Here is a 23,426-nt window from a genome sequence, read left to right on the forward strand (position 1 = left end):
TCCCTCAACGAGGAAACTGTACGCCCTGAAGTGGAGGCTCTTCACTTCATGGTGCGGAGACCGCCTGCTTGACCCAGTTAACTGCCCGATTGGTACAGTGCTGGAGTTCTTGCAGGCCCGTTTCTCCGCTGGGTTAACCCACTCCACCCTGAAGGTCTACGTGGCGGCCATAGCGGCCTACCACACCCCTCTTGGTGGTCACTCGGTGGGCAAGGACCCTCTGGTTACACGTTTCCTTCGCGGTGTGATGAGGCTGAGGCCTCAGGTACGATCTCGTGTCCCTCCTTGGGACCTCGCTGTGGTGTTAGAAGCTCTCTGTAGGCCTCCCTTTGAGCCTATTGAGGAGATATCGGATCGTCTTCTTACATTAAAGACTGTGTTTCTCTGTATCTTCTCGAAAGAGAGTTGGGGATCTGCAGGCTCTTTCTGTGGCGCCTTCCTATCTCGACTTTGCGCCCGGTCTGGCCAAAGCTTTTTTATACCCTCGCGCGGGGTATGTCCCTAAGGTCCCCTCCTCTACACCACGGCCTATCATACTCCAGGCTTTTTATCCTCCTCGCGAGGGAACGAGACGCTGCGTTGCAAGGCCATACTTCCGGCATCCCTACTAGAGCTTGCTTCACTCCTAAGAAGCTAGCGCCGGCGGCACCTCACGTGCTTTTAAAGCTTCCTGGTCATGACGTCACCCGCCGCGGACGTCTTGCCCATCGTTCGACTGATTACACATATGATTCAGAGCTTGGTATCGCTGAAGGCGTTCCCCCTAGCGTTTTCCGACGCAGTGTCTCGTTCCCTCGGGGGAACCATGGTTACATACGTAACCTGGGACGTTTCTCTGGAATTTCTAGATTTACTAGGTATGGGTTAGAGTAAAATGCTAATATTTGTTTTATTCTGTAAAGGCCTCAAAATTCTTCCAAATTTCAAATAAAAATATTATAATTTAGAGCCTTTTTCTTCAGAAAATGACAGTTGGTCAAAGTAACAAATGTAATGTAAGACAATAGACAGGAGAGCACAAGGCACAAACAAACACACAACAAGCCAAGTGCTCAAACAAAGACACAGGAGTGTACCCTGGTGGCCACCTTGGGCACACCAGCTGATGTCTGTGACAAAATTGTAATAATATTTCACAATATTAACATTTTTACTGTATTTTTGATCAAATAAATGCGGCCTTGGTGAGCAATTTAAACAGTAGAGTATATAAAAAAAAAAATTCTGGTAAAAATATATATAATTTTATTTTGTCAATAAATTTTGTGTAAAATAGCTAAAACAAATATGAATTAAGTACAAATATTAATATTTTATCATTTTCTGTTAATGTGAAAATATAATTTATTTTTAGATTTAATAATAATAATAATAATAATGTATTGTTTTTTGCTTTAATGACAAACCTCTAGTCAAGTCAAGTCACCTTTATTTATATAGTGCTTTATACAATACAGATTGTCAAAGCAGCTTTACAGTGTCAAACAGGAAAATAGTTTGTCAATAATGCAGAAGGACAATAGAAAACAGTAAATTTTTTAGTTAAAGTCAGTTCATCATTGATTCAGTGATGTCATCATCCACTTCAGTTCTCTTCCAATAGTATCCGTGCAATCAAGCCGTCAATATTGCCAGAAATTAGGCGTCCCTAACTAAGCAAGCCAAAGGCGACAGTGGCAAGGAACCAAAACGCCATCGTGACAGAAATGGAGAAAAAAAAGCCTTGGGAGAAACCAGGCTCAGTCGGGGGGCCAGTTCTCCTCTGGCCAGACGAAACCAACATGGTGTGGTTTAATTCCAGGCTGCAACACAAGTCAGATTGAGCAGAGGACTCGGCTGGTTTGTCATAGTCTTGAGCCAATGACCGTCTAGTTGACAAGGTCTTCGCAGGGGATCTGTCTCTAGGGCTCATCTAGTTGACGTGGTCTCTGCTGACATTCAGGGCTGTAGAGGTCGTCTCTCTGTGCTGATCCACCATCTGGACTGGATACGGACTGGATCCGTGTGGCTACAGTGACCATCTGATCTGGAAATGGACTGGATCTGGGTGGCTACGGTGACATCAGAATAAGAATAAAACAGACTAATATTAGTGAAGATGCCATTTCTCTTATGATGTAGCGAGTACATATGGGAAGTGTTTCCGGTTCCAGTTGACCTAATTAATGCAGCCTAACAATCCTTTAACAGATTTGAATTATAGAAATGCAAGTGTATTATGTGTATGCCAGGTTTAGGAGATGGGTCTTTAATCTAGATTTAAACTGACAGTGTGTGTCTGCCTCCCGAACAATGCTAGGTAGATTGTTTCAGAGTTCGGGTGCTAAATAAGAAAAGGATCTGCCGCCCGCAGTTGATTTTGACATTCTAGGTATTATCAAATGCCCAGAGTTTTGAGATTGTAGCGGATGTGTATAATGCGATGTGAGCTCACTCAAGTACTGAGGAGCTAAACCATTCAGGGCTTTATAAGTAATTAGCAAGATTTTAAAATGTATTCATTGTTCAACAGGGAGCCAGTGCACTGTTGATAGAACCGGGCTAATAGTGTATGGTCATAATTCATGGTTCTAGGAAGAACTCTAGCTGCTGCATTTTGGACCAACTAGAGTTTGTTTATTAAACATGCAGGGCAATGCAATAAAGCATTACAATAATATTTTTAATCTACCCTTTAGGTCAGGTCGTAATTTAGTTATATTTTTAAGATGGAAAAATGCGGTTTTACAAATGCTAGAAACATGATTTTTCAAAGGAAAGGTTGCTATCAAATAGAAAACCAATGTTCCTAACTGATGACGAAGAATTGACAGAGCAACCATCCAGTATTATACATTGATCTGGGTTATTACATGCAGAGGTTTTTGGTCCAATAATTAACACCTCTGTTTTTTTTCATCAACTATGCATTCCGTTAGTTTTGCGAACTGGTATGCTTTGTTGGGTCGCAAAGAATTATAGAGCTGAGTATCATCATCATAACAGTGAAAGCCAACAACATGTTTCCTGATGATATCTCCCAAAGATAACATGTAAAGCATGAAAAGCAGTGGTCCTAGTACTGAGCCTTGTGGTCCTCAATTCTGTACTTGGCTTAAGCTCTACCTGAAATCAAACCTGAATTTATACATGGAATCTTCAGGCTTAAGCTATGTTTCAGTATAAGACAGATGTTAATTATCTGACATTATATGATGGTCTTGATTAATAAAATGCTGCACAGTGACTTCCAATCTTTTGGTTTCCTCTTTTATTTTGTTAAAAAGAGCACCACTTTGTGGTTACTACAGTTGTTACAGCTACAGTTCTAAAGTCTTCCCCATGTACATATTTTCTTTTAACTTTTCAGAAGCATTATTTCAATATATTTCATGTTTATCTTTTTTAAAGACTATGCGCTATCCAAAAGATCAAATAAAATCTGGTGGATAAACTAAAATTGACAGTATTTTTTACTTCTGAAGGGACACATGAGGACTGAGCATGTTTGTGTGTGATTTTGTTCAGGTCATTGAAGTACTGTGACTTGCGACTGATCGACTCCAGCTACCTGACGCGTACGGCACTGGAACAGGAAGTGGGTTTGGCCTGCTCTTACGTGACACACAGAGTAATACCCGAGACGAAAACAGCAGCAGGTAGAGAAGAGAGACCAACCGATGACGAGAGGAGCTCAGGAGAAACGGCAGACCATGACGAGCTCCAGATGGAGCTGGAGAGGCCACCCAGCAATGCCAGCGCTGCTACCAGGACCTCTGGTGAGGGACACTGAACACAAGCTGGGCCTGATTCCGGTCTTGTGTTGTCACATGATCCAATATAATTAATCTTAATTATCTTTCAGGCTCTACCACAGAAAATGGCGTCAGTTCTTCAAGTGTACTGGACAAACCGTCCTTGCACAGTGACCCATCCAGCAGCAGAAATACAATGGACTCTTGCTCCTCTCCGATTCGCTTCAAACAGGAGTGTGACTCCCAGGCTCCCTCCTCTTCTGCCACATCCTCGTTCTCCTCTGCCTCCTCGTCCTCTTCCTCTTCCTCTTCCTCTTCTCTGGGAGCTCAGAAACCAAGCCAGTCCACGCAGGCCCCACGTGAATGTAACAGGACGCAGGTCTTCCCCCGGACAGTGGTGCTCTCCCGGGCGGCGTATGCCCTGCTGGCCCCTGAGACGCTGGGTCAGCCCAGTTCAGCGTCTCTGCTGCCTCACGCGGATGTGGTGTGGAGCAGCCCGCTCAGACCGCCTGTTCCTCACGCTCTCGGAGGGGCAGAGCAGTCCCTGTACTACCGCCAGTGGACTACAGCCAGGCAGCACCATGCGGATTATGAAGTGCCAGCTGTGCCCCATTCCAGAAGACTGCTGTTGAGTGGACCACCACAGGTGAGCAGTAGCTAAATGGTTAAACGATCATTTTTTGTTTGTTTGTTAAGGCAAGCATCACTATTTCTGGTACTATGGTGTTTATTGACAACACAGTGATCAAAAATACAGGTAGAATATGAGAAAAATGCAAAAATATTTTAAAAAAAATAATATTTTATTAAATAGATCAAACTGAAATGACATACACATTTAAAATACACAAAATATGCAAAAATATTTAGAAATATATGTTTTTTAATGGTTAAAATATATAGAATATGCAGTTAAAATACACAAATTATAAAAAAATATTTAAAAGTTTAAATATATAAAATATAATTAAAATGTATAGTTTAAATACACAATGTACAAAAAATACTAATTTAAATATTGAAAACATAAAATATACAGAATACAGTTAAAATAAACAAAATATACACAAATATTTTAAAAAGTTACATGTTAAAAAAAAAGTTGAAATCTATAGAATGCACAGATAAAATACACAAAATATGCAAAAAATATAAAAAAAATGTAATTTATAAACTAATATGCAAAATACATAGTTTATGCAATGGACAAAAAGTACATAAATTAAATATTAAAAGGCATGGTTAAAATATACAGAATACATAGCTAAAATACATAACATGTAAAAAAAATAAATTATAATTTAAAAGTTAAGAGTTTAGAAAATCAAAAACAGTTAAACAAAATGTGCAAAAATATTTTTAAAAAATTTTAAAATGAAAAATAGTTCCAGTACACAAAATATACAGTTCAAATACACAAAATATACAAATGTATTTTACATATAATAAAATATTTAACATTAAATATAATACAATATAAATATACAATATGCATACAGTATAATATAAAATAATTACATGAAATATTTATAAAATGAAATATTTAAAAATAGTTAAAATATAAAAAAACAGTTAGAATACATAAAACATACAAAAAAATTTAGCATTCAAAAGTATTTTAAACATTAAGTATTAAAATATGAATTAATAGTTAACATTTACAAAAATGCACAGAATAGGAGAATTATTCTTTATTGCGCCTGACCAGTCAGAGACTATGTCTGTTGTTAAGCCACATCCATTTACAATGGCCTCTGCTTCCTGCTAATTGGCCTCTTTGCCAAGCATCCAGTGTCTCATGCTCCATTTTGGCTGTTTAAGGTTGGAAAAACAGGTGCGTATCTGCAGTTTCTACGAATCCTGTTCCGTATGCTGATTCGCCTTCTGGAGGTGGACGTGTATGATGAAGAAGAGCTGGAGCAGGGTAAGAAAGGAATCTCCATATTACTTCACCCGATGGGCCTTTCCTTGACCTTTTTTATTAATGACCTTCAATTGAAATCTCTAGATGTGCAAGACAAATCAAAGGTTCCCGCTGTCAGTGGGCCGCAGTGGCCTGATGTGGAGGACATCCGCAAACTGCCCTTTGACCTCTACCCCCATGACCCCAAGTTCAGATATGCGAGTCCAGTGTATGCAGACAGGATGCCAAAGTCACTGAACGGTATTGAACTGCTTTTTTATTATGGTGTGTAAATAAAAAACTTGCTATTTCTTCAAAATAGCAAGTATGCTTATGTGCTTTTTTGCAACCTTGCGTGAAAACACAGAGGTTAAAACAGAAAGACTGGAGGCAGAAGAGGAGCCGCCGAAGAGAAACACGGTGTCTGTTAGACTCAGCCTGTTTGCGGCCCATAATGCATTTCACCACTGTGAGCAGTGCCACCGTTACAGCGAGCCTGCTCCTGCCGCTCAGGTGAGGACAAATGTGATTGATCATGTGATGCATCAACATCTATTGACATATTTTTAAATGACATTATTTCAAAACCCTCAGTAAAGCAATAGCATGTCTAGAAAGGTATATGGTGGCTGTAAGATGTTCTGTGTGTGTGATTCTAGCTGTCCGACTGCACCTTCCACGCCTTCACGTTCTGCTCCTCCATGCTGGGAGAGGAAGTCCAGCTGCACTTTATCATTCCTAAAGTCCAAGAGCCTCATTTTGTGTTCAGCCAGCAGGGCAGTCATTTAGAGAGCATGCGGCTCCCACTGATCTCAGACAAGGTGATTATTTACTCACCCTCATGTCATGTTGTTTGTTTGTTTGTTTGTTTTTGCTGTCTGTGGAAAATTAATAGACACATTTTGACCATGTTTGTGTTCAAAATGTCTTATGAGGGCATAGTTAAGTAATAAAAGCATACAGGTTTTGAATTTTTGGGTGAATTTTTGGTTGAAGTTTTTTTTAAAGGAAATTAATACTTTTATTTAGAAAGGATGCATAATTTGATCAAAAGTGACAGTAAAGACGCTTATAATGTTAAAAAATATTGATATTTCACATCACAGGAATGGATTATATTTTAAAATATATTACAAGAAAAAAACAGTTATTTTAAATTGGATTAATATTTGAGCATGTTATGGTATTTTTAAGCATACTTTTGAAATAATTAGCTTTAATCATATTTAGCATAATTAGTATCATTAGCTATAACAACAGCTGAACAGTGGACACAAGATGAAACTGAAAGACAGAGATAAACAGAGATTTTTAAAGGATAGTTACTAAAATGACACTAAATAAAAGCTTCAAAAACTGACCACAGTCAATATTTTGTTTTTTGGAAATACCTTGTATTCAAGTGCAGTGCAAATAATATAGAGATGCATCCTAATGTCAGGAGCACCTGGATACCTGAGCAATGCAAAAAGTCCCGTTGGTTGCCGAGTCATCGCTCGTGTTTTTTACATTATGTTTTCGTGCCATATTGCACAAGTTGTCTTAAAGTGAAGTGGTGCTCTGTTTGCCGACTCAGGAGTCCGGCCTGCTGAAAAGTCCCATCTTCACACCCACCACGGGCCGGCAGGAGCACGGCCTTCTCAACATCTACCACGCCATGGAGGGAGCCGAGCACCTGCACATTTTGGTGGTCAAGCAATATGAAATGCCTCTCTACAGGAAATACTGGCCCAACCACATCCTTCTAGTGCTGCCCGCCGTGTTCAACAACTCTGGAGTGGGTGAGTACTGGCCAGAAGATCGCATACTGTATTACTCACATTATTGTGACTGAAAAAACGTAGGGCTCACACATGCTTGAGCTGTTACAATAAGTTTTAAGATCATTCCAATAATAATAATAATAGAGAATGTTGCCTAAATTTACTTTTAGCAATTTATAGTACTTTATTTGTTTCTTTTTAAAGAGTAATGACTAATTAAAATGATTAATTGTAGTTTTTAGTGCTTTAATTTATTTAGATAAAATAGCATACTATTAATAATGCACATTTATTTGCTATCAGCCATTGCAGGACACTAATTGTTGAATTTCTGTTTTTTATTGCATGCATAATCTAGAGTAATATTTATGTTTTTTGTACTGGGAAATTCAGCTTGTATGTAACACATACAGTTCCTTATGGAAGCCCGTTTCCGCCACTGAGTAAAAATAAATAAAAGAATTGCTTAATCTCACAATTCAAACTTTTTTCTCGCAATTGCAAGTTTACAGGTTTTCTCAGAACTGTGTGATAAAAACGTGCAATCGCGAGTTATAAAGTCAGAATCGTGAGATATGAACTGCAGTTGCAGGAAATTTTTTTTTATAATTGTGTGATATAAACTTGCGAGTCACAAAGTCAGAATTGCATGATGTAAACTCGCAGTTCTGACTTTTTTCTTGTAGTTGTGAGAAATTTGGAATTGTGAGAAAAGAAATTTGCTAATTTTTTTTATTAAATGGTGGAAACAAGCTTCCGTAGTTCCTTCTTGTTGTTATTAATTGTATTATAAACAACGTAGAACGTTTTTTAAAAATCGTTATTTTTGTTTTCTTTGCATACAAAAAGTATTCTCGTAGCTTCATAAAATTACGGTTGAACCCCTGATGTCACATGGATTATTTTACTGATCTCCTTGCTACGTTTCTGGACCTTGATCGTGGTAGTTACCTTGCTGTCTATGGGAGGGTCAGAGAGCTCTCAGAATTCATCAAAAATATCTTAATTTGTTTTCCGAAGATGAACAGAGGTCTTACGGGTTTAGAACGATATGAGGGTGAGTAATTAATGACAGAATTTAGATTTTTGGGTGAACTAACCCTTTAATAGAAATTGCAGTTATACTATACATTCACTAGTGTGCGCTATGAAACCAGGCATTTTTTAATATTTCATGCATTTTAAATGCAGTTCTCTCAACTCTTACAGACTTAAACAGTTGACCTTTATATCATTCTAAGATTTACATTCAAAATGTATGCTTGCATTTGTGCAATTTCTATAATTAAATATAGATATATAAATCAGTATAATGTGTTATATTACACTACCATTCAAAATTTGGGGGTCAGTAAGATTTGTTTTTTAAAAAATCATAATTTTATTCAGCAAGGATGCATTAAATTGATCAAAAGTGACAGTAAAAAGTTTTACATTGTTAAAAAAAAATCTACAAATGCTGTTCTTTTGAGCTTTCTATTTGTCAAAGAATCCTGAAAAACTGTATCAGGATTTCCAGAAAAATATGAATCAGCACAATTGTTTTCAACATTGATAATAAAAAATGTTTCTTGAGCATCAGATCAGCATATTAGAATGATTTCTGAAGATCATGTGACACTGAAGACTGGAGTAATGATGCTGAAAATACAGCTGCGCATCACAGGAATAAATTACATTTTAAAATATATTCATCTAGAAAAGAGTGATTTTACTTTTACTTTTGAAATTTGTATCAGTTTATAAAGTGTAATTGTAAGAGACTATCTCTTTTATTCTGCAGAGGATGGAGACCGCGGTGCGTGTGTGTGCGTCTCAGTATGTGTGCGCTCCGGACAGTGAGCACACACTGCTGTCTGCGCCGGCTCAGTTCCTGCTGGAGAAGTTTCTGCAGTCCTGTAGCCACCGGCTCTTTCCTCTGGCCCTCTGTAACAGCACTAACCCCGTGCTCTCCATAGACAGCTACCTCAACCTCGGCCCACAGGTACAAATAAACGATGAGTCTCACACTTCAAGGGATAGTTCACCCAAAAGTACGGTTTTGATTATTTAATCACCTTAATATCACTCCAAACCTGTGTGACAACAGCAAACAACAGCTAACTCTCAGTGAATACGTATCGACAGTCAGAAAATGAATAGAATTACTTGGAGACAGTATTGACAGTTTATATTCTGCATATTAGTTCAGTCAGTAAAAAAGTGTTAATTTGTTGGGTTTTCTTTGTGTTTACAGATTCAGACGTGTTACATGAGCTCTCGGCCGCACTCAGTGAACGTGGATCATCAAGGGGTGCTGTTCGGTGGACTGCTGCTCTACTTGTGCGACTCCTTTGTCATTTCAAGCCTCCTGAAGAAATTCAACTTCCTCAAAGGTGAGTCCAGATCCCTTACAGCTGGAATATTATATATATATATATATATATACTGTATATATATTAGTGCTGTCAAACGATTAATTGCGATTAATCGCATCCGAAATAAATACAGTTTTTGTATACTTAATATATGTGTGCGTACTGTGTATATTTATTATGTATATATAAACACACACACATGCATGTATATATTTAAGAAAAATATGTAAAATATTTATATATAATTAATTCAATTATATGAATATAAATATATACATGGAAATATTTTCAAAATATATACTGTATGTGTGTGTATTTATGTATACATAATAAATATACACAGTATACACACATATATTAAGTAAACAAAAACTTTTATTTTGGACGTGATTATTCGCGATTAATCGCAATTAATCGTTTGACAGGACTAAAATATATATAAATCCAAAATACACTTACACTATCAAAAAGTCCAAAATGTTTGGGGTCAGTAAGGTTTTGTTTTTTAAATAAGTCTCTTCTGCTCACCAAGGCTGCATTTATTTGATCAAAAATACAGTAAAAACTGTAATATTGTGAAAGATTATTACCATTTTAAATAACTGTTTTCTGCTTGAATATATTTTAAAATGTAATTTATTCCTGTGATGCAAAGCTGAATTTTCAGCATCATTACTCAGGAGTCACATGATCCTTCAGAAATCATTCTAATATTCTGATTGTATGTCTTCTTATCACTTTTGATCAGTTTAATGAATCCTTGCTGAATAAAAGTAGCTTATTTCTTTCCAAAAAAAATTCTAACTGACCCCAGACTTTCAAATGTCTATAATTTTAAACAGCGTTGGGGGTAACGCATTACAAGTAACGTGAGTTATGTAATCAGATTACTTTTTTCAAGTAACTAGTAAAGTAACGTATTACTTTTTCATTTACTTTTTCAAATAAGTAACGCAAATTACTTTTTTTCCCCAATTTTTTTACTGACAGCTCTCCTGTCCCCATGTTGAGAGAAATCAGATGTAACTGTAGTTCAAAAATAAATATGAATATGCATTAATTCATCTCACTCACAAAAAACAACAACAAATAAAAACAATAAAAATTATGCAACTCAGAATGCTCTACTTGTGCGACTCCTTTGTCATTTCAAGCCTCCTGAAGAAATTCAACTTCCTCAAAGGTGAGTCCAGATCCCTTACAGCTGGAATATTATATATATATATATATATACTGTATATATATTAGTGCTGTCAAACGATTAATCGCGATTAATCACCAAAAAGTTTTGATTATTTACTCACCTTAATATTACTCCAAACCTGTGTGCTATTACCTGTTTCCTGGAACACAAAAGGAGAATTTTTGAAGAATGTTCATGCAGCTCTTTTCACAGTCTTTTTTGACAGTGTATGTGTATTAGTTCAGTTGGAAAAAATTGTTCATGTGTTGTGCTTTCTTTGTATTTACAGATTCAGACGTGTTACATGAGCTCTCGGCCGCACTCAGTGAATGTGAATCATCAAGGGGTGATGTTCAGTGGGCTGCTGCTCTACTTGTGTGACTCCTTTGTCGTTTCAAGCCTCCTGAAGAAATTCAACTTCCTCAAAGGTGAGTCCAGATCCCTTACAGCTGGAATATTATATATATATATATATATATATACTGTATATATATTAGTGCTGTCAAACGATTAATTGCGATTAATCGCATCCGAAATAAATACAGTTTTTGTATACTTAATATATGTGTGTGTACTGTGTATATTTATTATGTATATATAAATACACACACATACAGTATATATTTTGAAAATATTTACATGTCAGTCAGTAAAAAAGTGTTAATTTGTTGGGTTTTCTTTGTGTTTACAGATTCAGACGTGTTACATGAGCTCTCGGCCGCACTCAGTGAACGTGGATCATCAAGGGGTGCTGTTCGGTGGACTGCTGCTCTACTTGTGCGACTCCTTTGTCATTTCAAGCCTCCTGAAGAAATTCAACTTCCTCAAAGGTGAGTCCAGATCCCTTACAGCTGGAATATTATATATATATATATATATACTGTATATATATTAGTGCTGTCAAACGATTAATCGCGATTAATCGCATCCGAAATAAATACAGTTTTTGTATACTTAATATATGTGTGCGTACTGTGTATATTTATTATGTATATATAAACACACACACATGCATGTATATATTTAAGAAAAATATGTAAAATATTTATATATAATTAATTCAATTATATGAATATAAATATATACATGGAAATATTTTCAAAATATATACTGTATGTGTGTGTATTTATGTATACATAATAAATATACACAGTATACACACATATATTAAGTAAACAAAAACTTTTATTTTGGACGTGATTATTCGCGATTAATCGCAATTAATCGTTTGACAGGACTAAAATATATATAAATCCAAAATACACTTACACTATCAAAAAGTCCAAAATGTTTGGGGTCAGTAAGGTTTTGTTTTTTAAATAAGTCTCTTCTGCTCACCAAGGCTGCATTTATTTGATCAAAAATACAGTAAAAACTGTAATATTGTGAAAGATTATTACCATTTTAAATAACTGTTTTCTGCTTGAATATATTTTAAAATGTAATTTATTCCTGTGATGCAAAGCTGAATTTTCAGCATCATTACTCAGGAGTCACATGATCCTTCAGAAATCATTCTAATATTCTGATTGTATGTCTTCTTATCACTTTTGATCAGTTTAATGAATCCTTGCTGAATAAAAGTAGCTTATTTCTTTCCAAAAAAAATTCTAACTGACCCCAGACTTTCAAATGTCTATAATTTTAAACAGTGTTGGGCGTAACGCATTACAAGTAACGTGAGTTACGTAATCAGATTACTTTTTTCAAGTAACTAGTAAAGTAACGTATTACTTTTTCATTTACTTTTTCAAATAAGTAACGCAAATTACTTTTTTTCCCCAATTTTTTTACTGACAGCTCTCCTGTCCCCATGTTGAGAGAAATCAGATGTAACTGTAGTTCAAAAATAAATATGAATATGCATTAATTCATCTCACTCACAAAAAACAACAACAAATAAAAACAATAAAAATTATGCAACTCAGAATATGACGCAAACATGCAATAATTAAATGTTAAACAACACAAATATCCTTTATGTATTTAATCCCATTCTATTTGCTTCTGACCTTTGATGATCCAGTTCAACCGTATTAATAAGCACAAATTACTCTAGACAAACATTTGTGTCTTTTTGTATTGCTGAAGTGTGTTGAAATTTCTTCTTCTGCATTCTACTGTACGGACGTAAATGTACTTTCCCTTCAGCCTGAGGCTTATTCATTTCACTTTTGGTGTGAAAAAGCTTTTATATTTGCCAAAAATATAACTTTTTTATTTTAAAAACAAACAAGCAAACCCTGTCCCGATTTAAAAAGTAACGCAAAAGTAACGTAATGCATTACTTTCCATAAAAAGTAACTAAGTAACGTAATTAGTTACTTTTTTATGGAGTAACGTAATATTGTAATGCATTACTTTTAAAAGTAACTTTCCCCAACACTGATTTTAAACAGAATCTCAAACACAAAACCTTGTTTTCATGACTAAAATCGCAAATTCTAACTTCAAAATGGTCAGGACACAGTGTAATCTCAATGGTTCAAAATCCCACCCCACATAGTTATTGAATATAAAAGTTCATCAGAGCCATCAGAACAGTAATGGCACATTGTGCTCCTATAAGTAGCTTTAAATCATCTTTTCTATTGCTCGTCTTGCAGGCGCCACGCTGTGCGTGATCTGTCAGGACCGCAGCTCTTTGCGTCAGACTATAGTGCGTTTGGAGCTGGAGGACGAGTGGCAGTTTCGTCTGCGGGATGAGTTTCAGACGGCCAACTGCAGCGAGGACCGTCCCCTCTACTTCCTCACAGGCCGCCATATCTGATCTCCACATCTCCATTTCCCTTCAACTGTTTGGCCAGCACATAGAGAAGAAGTTTTCCAGCATCATAGCTCTCCAACACTGAGAGTTTCTGCTTCTGAAGAGAATAAGACTTGAGATTCTCATGCATTCTGCATCACCTCGGACGACGTTTGAGTATTGATACTGTGCTGGATACAGATGTTGCGTGTTTCCCTTTTTTTACGTTTTGGAAAAGCTTTCAGAACTTTGTTTGTTGGTGATTTTGCGTGTCCTAAAACGCAAGGACATTGCGAAGGATATGTCCTTCTACATATGATCTCAGGGATATTTGTCGCAAGACAAAAGGACTTACTACTGCTATTCTTTCTTCTTGCCTGCTTTATGTAATGCTTATCATCAACGTCATCCACCAAAGACTCATAAACTCCTCGAGCTGAACGCTCACACAGCAGCATATGATGTGTTTAGGTTTAGCATTTCATTGGGTAATCCAAAATTATGTCATCAATGCAAAATGACTAAACATCTTCTATAATCTTTTGTCTTGCCAAAGATATTGCCTGACGTAATCCAAACCATTCCTTGCTCCTCAGAGCTGTCAGTCGTCCAAGTTTGGGCATTGCAATGGACTCACAAGGTTACAAAGTTCAATTACTGAAGTCAACATCCGCTGTATCTGAAGAAATTCATTTATGATCTTCTTGATTGCGGTCTGAATCAGCTGATGTGTGCCGATGTTCTTTATGATTGTAAATGCTAGTTGGTACATATCTGAAGTGTTAACCACAGTTAAAAGGTCATGTTGTCTAAAGTTAGCATCTATTAATCATCATATTTCAGCAAAACGTTCCTTTTATTGAAGTCGCTGGGAATGTTTTGTAGTTGCACACTATAAATGCCTTGAGGAACCCTGAGGACGACACAATCCCAAACTCCACTCCAGAATAGACTATTAATATCAGTGAAACAGGAGAGACAATGACCATTTCATAAAGATGGCTACCTTGCTAGCTAGCCAGCTAGCTAATATGGTATGCCTGAGAAGATGAGTGTTCTGGATTGGTTTATCTTTTGATGTAGACTTTTTGGATGTTAAAAGAAAAAAGCTTTGTTTACATTTTAAGAAATGCCGATATTAATATATATGACAGACTTTTTGTCACTTTGGATTCTGGCTAGTTTTAGTTTATTTTTCCACGGCACAAAGAATCTACCTAGGACCCATTAGTTTCTGTTTCGGGTGATTTATTTAAAATTAGAACAAATGGATCCCTTTTTTGAGGGATTGTTTTATTTATTGAAAAAGCTTCTTGGACTGATAATCATTGAAATATCAGGAATGCTTTGCTAGGTCAAGTCCTTGAATTCATCACCAAAAGCTTTGCACACTTGACAGATGATGTATTAGAAATGAACTAATGTAAGCAAAAAAAGCCTAACAAATATATGGTTTACATTATTATGAACCAACTGGAGTGTTTAGAATGAAATGCATCAGTTCCCGTAATGATACTGATTGTAATGATGAAGAAAGCCAAATACCCACTGGACAACGAATGTGTCTCATTTGTAGATAATTTGATGTGCACATAAATTATGCAATTTGCTTCTCACAATCTTTGCATCTTTCCTGTCAGCTGTGAATATTCTGAACATATGTAGCTACGAACCATTTGAAATCTTCTACCTCATGATCTACTGGCCGGCTTTGGTTTAGTAAGCATTTGATTTCAGAAAAATTTTCTTATTGCTGTTGAGATAAATGAATGTAATAAAGTGTTATCAACAACCTTATAGCGTTTGTGTGAAACTTTCATACATAAAAAATGTGAAAAGCTTAACTAATCACGTGACCTTCTCACCCTCACATAATGGCTTCTTCAAATGACAAAATAGAATTTCTAAATAAACCTGAGTTTGTCTCTCAAATTTGATTGGATGAGCGGCGTTCCAAGAACTCTAACAAATGTTTTAAGTTGCTGGGGTATATTTGTAGCAATAGCCAAAAATACATTGTATGGGTCAAAATTATCGATTTTTTTTATGCCAAAAATCATTAGGATATTAAGTAAAGATCATGTTCCATGAAGATATTTTTTTAATTTCCTACCGTAAATATATCAAAACTAAATTTTTTATTAGTAATATGCGTTGCAAAGAACTTAATCTGGACAACTTTAAAGGAGATTTTCTCAGTATTTAAATTTTTTTGCACCCTCAGATTCCAGATTTTCCTAACAAACCATACATCAATGGAAAGCTTATTTAGTCAGCTTTCAGATGATTTATAAATCTCAATTAAAAAAATAGACCCTTTTGACTGGTTTTGTGGTCCAGGGTCACAAATGAATCATTCACTCAACTGATTCATTCAAAAACACTAACTTGGGAACAAAACGTCATTAATATTTGATACTCGGAGAACGCAATGTTTGATTCAACTGTGTTTGCAATTGTCTTACGTGGCAAAGCAAACCCTTATTGCACACATACATCACGGAGACATCTATTTGACGTCTGCATTACATCTGTGAGACTTCTCTTTTAGAGTGTTTGCTCATCTGCAATACATCTATAGGACGTTTCCTATCAGATGTCAAATAGATGTTTAGAAGATGTCTTTAAGATGTTTATGATTTAGAATGCATGTAAAACTGACATCTTAGAGACGTCTATCAGATGTTTGTACACAGCAGATGCTTTCCAGATGACGCGAACATTAACAGACATCTTGCAGACGTACCTGTGCTATCTGGGAAAATTGTCACCCTAACAAAACTTATTCGAAATTTCACGAGGTATCGAGGAGGGCTTTTGGCGAAATTTCGCAGAAAAAAACCTCCGTTTTTTAAATTTCAGTAAATTTCAACCCAAGCAGCTTCCTGTAGGTCAACATGGCAAATCCGTGTGACAAATTTGAACCCCCTGCTAAGTCTGTGTAATGAATTTTATTTAATTTATTATTATTTATCTTTGTTAACTGTTACTGTCTGTATATTGAAAGAAAGAAAGAGAAAGAAAGATCGGCTTTGGGGAATCTTTCACACTCGAGCAAAATGCTATACTATTATACTGTTTTTATCTATTTACTGTTTTATCTATAATATATCTATTATAGATAAATATATATAATGTCCTGTTTCCGTAAGACAGTCTTATATGTTTGCTGTGCTAATTTGCTGAGTGAAACCATCAACCATCAACCAACTATGAACCTTGTATGCAGTTACCTTTGTCCTCAATATTGTAGAATTCTGTATAAAATTACACCACGGTTCAACCCAGGAGAAGTAGTGAACTTTAACCCTATTAAAGCAGTGTGACACTTTATCAGTCCACTCAGCTTGTCAAGATATCCTCATGATGACTGTCAAGGGTGAAAGCCTGTGGGTGGTTTTTATGTGGTTTTCGAGTGAGGCGCTCGGGTGAAGTGTGAAACACAGAGTCCAAAATAAATCTGGCAGGCAGTGTTTTGATGCATTGGTACATCCTATTATAGTCAAAAGAGCCCAGATGCCCTACTTACATGCCTAAACACACACAAATTCACACAGTTTCCTCACTTTGGTACATCTGAGATGCAGACATATGCTCTGTTAGAAACAGACATACTGGCTAATAATAAAAGGCTAAAATATATGCAGTAAAAGTAAAAAGAATTGAAGATATTTGTTTATTACAAATAAGTACAATGACTGTGCCATGCTAAAGTACTGGAATCAGATGGTAATACCATGGTACTTCCCTGTTGAAAAAAACAGCATATGCTGGTTAGGTATGTTTTGATGCTGGGATACTGGTTTAAGCTGGTCCTTTTGCTGGTTTATGTCACGAATCCGGTCCACGAACTTTCCTATTCATTGACTCTCGCACTACACACTGTTGCACATCCCCCCGGACTACATTTCCCATCATGCATTGCACTGATTGCACTCAGCACGAATTGCACACACCTGTTTACACTGATTGCACCCAGCTGTTTCATATCACTCCCTCACTATTTAACACTCACTCTGATCCCTTCCCTTTGCCGAGTATTGTTTCAGCATTTATCCCACCCCTAGAGATAGCTACCTTACGGAGCCCTTGTCATTGCCTTAGCCCTAGTCGTTTGCCTTAGCCGTAGTCATTTGCCTTAGCCGTAGTCATTTGCCTTAGCCGTAGTCATTTGCCTTAGCCGTAGTCATTTGCCTTAGCCGTAGTCATTTGCCTTAGCCGTAGTCATTTGCCTTAGCCGTAGTCATTTGCCTTAGCCGTAGTCATTTGCCTTAGCCGTAGTCATTTGCCTTAGCCGTAGTCATTTGCCTTAGCCGTAGTCATTTGCCTTAGCCTTAGCCTTCTCGGTTTCTGATCTTCGCCTGGTTCCCTGGATTCACCCCTTTTGTCTTGCCCCCTTTGATTCTGTTTGATTCCCCCTTTGTGTGATCTAGCCGATCGTCGACCTGCGCTAGCCCTAGGACTATTCTTGTGTTTTGCCCACCATATACCTGTTTGCCCTCATCTTCCGCTTAAACCAGCAAAGGACCAGTTTAAACCAGCAAAGGACCAGCATAAACCAGCATCCCAGCGTCAAAACATACCTAACCAGCATATGCTGGTTTTTTCAACAGGGTTTGCTTTATTCAAGGTAATTTAAAGAATATTATGGTATATTTCCAAAGAACAAGTCCAAAAGCATAGTAGTACAATTGTACATTTCCACTTGTTTACTTTCAGTGAAACATTATGTTGTACATAAACACTCTGAAGTAAACATATTAACCAAAGATATATTGATAATGTTAATGTCACACTCATCTTCTTGGTAATGACTTCTCCATCTGGCTAGATTTGTATAATTAGGCTGTAGCAGACTGCTAGATATGCTATACATTCATGAGTTTAGCAGTCTGTCTTCTCTGGATGAGATTTAAAACAGAAAAGGACTTGGTAGGGAATGTGGGTCAAAGTTCCTCCAAACAAACAATGTCTGTATGGAGCTCATCTGAAGTTTATCAGCACGGATGTAGATATGCGAGTTATGCTCACAGCTGTTCAGACGGCATATTTGTGATTGAGGCGAGACACTACAGGCAAAAACATTACTTTCATGCACCGGTCAGTGTTGGGATTTTGGGCTATTTGACTTCTCATAACATATTGTTTCAGACTGGTGGAAAGAAAACATCCAAAATGCAATTTATCTATCTTATTCACACTTCATAGTTTTATTCCAATCTACTGTATTTTCTGAAGCTTTTTACAGAGGGGTTTGTTCATGTAACCCCTGATTTTATACAACCTTTTATTCCTAAAAACACTGCGAAAATGTATTGTTTTTATGGCTGTTGACAGTATTTTCTGATTTATGGAATGATAAAAACAAGTCCAAAATCCCCTCTGTAATAATATTTTAACAAAATAAAACAATTTCTGATTTCTGTTCTGGATATGTATACAACTTATTGCATATTTATTTAGATAATGCCTCATTTGTATATTTAAACATTTATGTTTTTTTGCCATTCTTAATGTAATCAATCAACTGGGGAAGTATGGTAATATCTATTGTTAGTTATGGGGTGTCTTGCCTTCCATTCTTAAGTAAATTATTTAATTTTCTTAGGTTTTGTACAAATTGATGTTTTGACTATATCAAGTCAAGCTCAAATATTCAGCTCTGTTACTCAAATTATTGTGAGAAAAATGAGCAATCAAATAGTTTTCTATAATTCATGTTCCTAACTAACTAAAAACCAAGATTTAATCCCACACTGAGTCACAGATTAATTTAGAAAAATGTAAACCCTGTTAATCATTTCATTTTTTTATATATATTTAATCTGTCTTCCTTTTGAATTTTTTTTCCTACCTGTTAAAAAGAATAAAAATGGTCTATTTTATACTGTATTCATGAAAAGTGCATTTCAATATTTGATATTTGACTGTGAGATTCAGATTACAACAGGGCATAATGAATTAATCATCAAATAATTAATAATTGCCACATGACTAATATATTTATAAAGAAAAACTTTACAGTTGAATTCCATAATTTATTTAATGCACTTATAATCCATACAAGTACATGTGCATATATACATATCTACATAGACATAGATCTTGTATTCAAATCTTATTGCTGCACATGTTCAATACACAATCTTCATGGAAAAATATGTCTGTTGTGCTACAGATTATATGATGCATGTCAGTATATTTACTCGAGACACTTAGAACAGTGACACATGCTTCTCAGGAACAGCATGGACGGGAAGCAGAGAGGAAAGCATTTTTAAGCCTACAGGAGCAAATGCGGCTGACAGTTAGAAGCGCAATATGAAGCAGCACCGTCATAAAAGCAGACAAAGGTCAATATACAACACATAGCTGGGCGGTTTCATATTCAATAACTAATGTCTAGTTCTGGATATCATACCATTCCTCCAGGAAAATCCCTACATACAATTATATCCGGGAACAGATAGTTACATCGTTTATTATAAAGAGCTTCCTCATAAAATCACTGCCATCACTATTCCTGTCATTCTCACATACTGTAACTAATGATTGCTCCAGTTTTTTTTCTCATTCTTTATATCATTTAAGGAGCTGTTAGTAGGATTTCAATGGCACCATCATATAAAAAGCAATTCAAAGCAAGCATATTTTAGTTTAAACAAACAGTAGCTCAAGTCATTTTCACATTCACAGAATCCTTGAAGCCACGTCTATCCGGTTCAAGAAAACACACTTTACTTACAGGGCTACACAGGTTAAGTGCCTTTAACTCAAATTAGTGCAATTTTCACATTCTTAGTCCAAAAATATGATTCATGTTAAACTATGTCAATATAACAGTAATAAATGAGAAAAAAGTGCATGCGGTACATTCGTATGAAAAATAAAAACTGTGATGATACAATCTTTTTTTGTTGTTTTTTTTGCCATAAAAACACAAACTAACATGAAACAAAGAAAGTGGGGTTAGTTAGTTTAGACATTTAAGATACTTTAAAGAAACATCAACAGAACAAAGACAATTTTTAACATTTTTAAAACAATTTCTGAGGAAGCAATTAATGCTTTACTTAAGATTTGATCTTACAGACTCATAGGGTTACGGTAATGTATATATATATATATATATATTATTTTTTTTTTCTAAAAGCAAAGCTATTATAAGTATACATCATGGCACTATCTGAAATTAATTAATGGTGATTTAATAACGCATTATATGCAAAAAGGATAAGGGGAAATGTACTCTTGAGAATAATTAGTATTTCTAAAATTAAGCTTCATTTTTCTTTATGCAAACATATATTCGCATTTTTTTATTTTGATTTAGTGGTAAACCTAGACATGCTCCTAATAGGTTTCAGGGCTATAAACTATGTTTTTCTGGACATTCTCTCTCTTATGTGGATTCATGTTGAGTGATATCACCTAGTGAGTGATTCAGTGGTCCAGGTGGATAAAAATACATAATTAAGAGAGTCATACACAGACATGCAATTAAGAAACAAATAAGTGCAGCAATGGATGGACGGATGGAACATGTGCGGGCCAAAGAAGAATTTCTGTTTCATGAATGCAAATCAAATAAAACTACTAAAATTATGAAATAAATAAATGAACAGACTAAAAAAAACAATCCTGGCCCTCAAGTGAACCTGTGCCCTTCATTTTGGAAATGTATACAGATTTTTTTGCTCATGGCTGTAGAGGGAATGGAAAGAGAAGGTCAGTGGAGATCATCTAGACTGCTGCCGTTCTCAAACACAGCTTTGGTGAACTGGCGAAAAACTCGGTCCATGTAGGTGCTCTGCCGTGGCCACAGACCCTCCAGAAAGCCAATATGGCCGCCATGACAGGTGATAAGCAGGGCCACATTGGGGTTCTGCTTCACCGCCTCCACTGGAAAGGCTGAGGGAGAAAGACCTTTTTTAGCTCAATATGGATGGGATAAAGTCAACTGGCTGGGCCAAATTGAAGTTTCTTTCACTTCAGCCCTACACTTAAATGTCACATTTTCTTAAAAAAGTGTTAATTTCGTTGACGAATAATTTTCGTCATAATTTTCGTCAACAACATTTGACGTCGAGACGATAATGAACTAAAACTCTTTTTGAATGACAAAAACTATGACGTAAATCTATTGACATTTTCGTCAACGAATAAAAACGAGACGAAAATGTTAGGGAGAGACAATCTGGGAAGAGATTCATTCAGAACGATTAGGTTAGATGCGTACTTATGAACCGGCGGGACATAAGCTAACATACACTTGCTACACGTCGCATAAAACGTTCAAAAATGTCAATATGTGTAAGAGTAAGAGAAGAGCAGACATATGGATAAATCTGATGACGCAAGAGAGAACTCAATTCGGTCCGTTTTTCTGAGCGGAGACACTGAAGCATACACACACACACACAGAAAGCGCCTCTCACAGCGCGCGAATACTCCTTCGCGTCGCATGAACGGAGAACTACCGTATTGGCCCGAATATAAGACGACCCTGATTATAAGACGACCCCCCTTTTTCCAGATGCACCTTTTGGAAAAAGGCTTTTTAAAAACCAAATCTTGTTTTTTCTCAGTAAAACACATTTTGTCTTCAATTATATTCATATTGCATATTTTTCTTATTTTAATTTTTGTTTTGAAAGTATGGTAAAAACTGGTAAACTGTACCAACAATCACATTTAAAAAATATACACTTTTTGATATACCATTAAAAAAACAAAAACAGGTGGCCCATCTGAATTAGGACATTTAGGCTATCCATCTAATAGTAGCCTACCAAAATCTTAAAACAGTAGAAGTTAAATCTTACTGCAGTCTTCAAATCAGGGTACTGTCTTAAGGCGGACGTACACGGTGCGATTTTTGCTGTCTAACGAGCTCGCAGGCGATTTTTTTCTCTCGGGAGAAAATCGCAGATGCTCGCATGGTCGCGGCTCGTACCATGTGGGAAGAATTACGGGCCGATCTGAGATGTTACGAGCACCTCCCGTCCTCCCGATAATTTTCAAACATGTAAAAAAAATCAAATGCTGTCGGTTTAAATTCGTGGCGTATGTGCGGTTGAACGAGACAATTTGGCGATCCATCTGAAGTTGACCAATCAGAAGATGACAAAAAACATGTAGTCTATAATAATTTTAGTTTAATTATACAGGTCTATTTTTTATTTGTTATTCCGAATGTGACAAATTTGAAGTTAAATCTTACTGCAGTCTTCAAATCTGGGTACTGTCTTAAGTCGGACGTACACGGTGCGATTTTTACTGTCTAACGAGCTCGCAGGCGATTTTTTTCTCTCGGGAGAAAATCGCAGATGCTCGCATGGTCGCGGCTCGTACCATGTGAGAAGAATTACGGGCCGATCTGAGATGTTACGAGCACCTCCCGTCCTCCCGATAATTTTCAAACATGTAAAAAAAATCAAATGCTGTCGGTTTAAATTCGTGGCGTATGTGCGGTTGAACGAGACAATTTGGCGATCCATCTGAAGTTGACCAATCAGAAGATGACAAAAAACATGTAGTCTATAATAATTTTAGTTTAATTATACAGGTCTATTTTTTATTTGTTATTCCGAATGTGACAAATTTGCCATTCAGCTTTATGAATGAATATGCCTGTTGTACTTCCGGCAAAACCAGCAGAAATTCAGAAATGGCCTACTCCCTCGAGTTCTTTATGAAGAACAGAAAGTCCATGCTTTTCTCTGCTTTTCAGCCATTCT

The 23,426-nt window shown here is 36.3% G+C and overlaps 2 protein-coding genes across 2 annotated transcripts in view; one reads left to right on the forward strand and one right to left on the reverse strand.

Moving 5' to 3' along the window:
* Positions 1–15,473, forward strand: part of LOC107558001 (GREB1-like protein) — a 35,595-nt gene extending 20,122 nt beyond the window's left edge. Inside the window, exons 22-31 of the mRNA XM_016241602.1 lie at positions 3,508–3,758; positions 3,845–4,380; positions 5,556–5,658; positions 5,743–5,898; positions 6,005–6,150; positions 6,297–6,458; positions 7,214–7,414; positions 9,184–9,384; positions 9,637–9,775; positions 13,547–15,473. Coding sequence (XP_016097088.1) covers positions 3,508–3,758; positions 3,845–4,380; positions 5,556–5,658; positions 5,743–5,898; positions 6,005–6,150; positions 6,297–6,458; positions 7,214–7,414; positions 9,184–9,384; positions 9,637–9,775; positions 13,547–13,710 — 2,059 coding nt within the window. The 3' untranslated portion in view covers positions 13,711–15,473. The remainder of the gene's footprint in view (positions 1–3,507; positions 3,759–3,844; positions 4,381–5,555; positions 5,659–5,742; positions 5,899–6,004; positions 6,151–6,296; positions 6,459–7,213; positions 7,415–9,183; positions 9,385–9,636; positions 9,776–13,546) is intronic.
* Positions 15,474–20,813: 5,340 nt separating this feature from the next.
* Positions 20,814–23,426, reverse strand: part of LOC107558002 (phospholipase ABHD3-like) — a gene marked incomplete at its 5' end in the record, with an annotated part of 17,084 nt that continues 14,471 nt past the window's right edge. The window contains one exon of the mRNA XM_016241603.1: positions 20,814–21,597. Within this exon, the coding sequence (XP_016097089.1) occupies positions 21,416–21,597 (182 nt within the window). The remainder of the gene's footprint in view (positions 21,598–23,426) is intronic.

Source organism: Sinocyclocheilus grahami, unplaced genomic scaffold (genome assembly GCF_001515645.1).
Source record: "Sinocyclocheilus grahami isolate Dianchi unplaced genomic scaffold, SAMN03320097.WGS_v1.1 scaffold628.1, whole genome shotgun sequence".
NCBI lineage: Eukaryota > Metazoa > Chordata > Actinopteri > Cypriniformes > Cyprinidae > Sinocyclocheilus > Sinocyclocheilus grahami.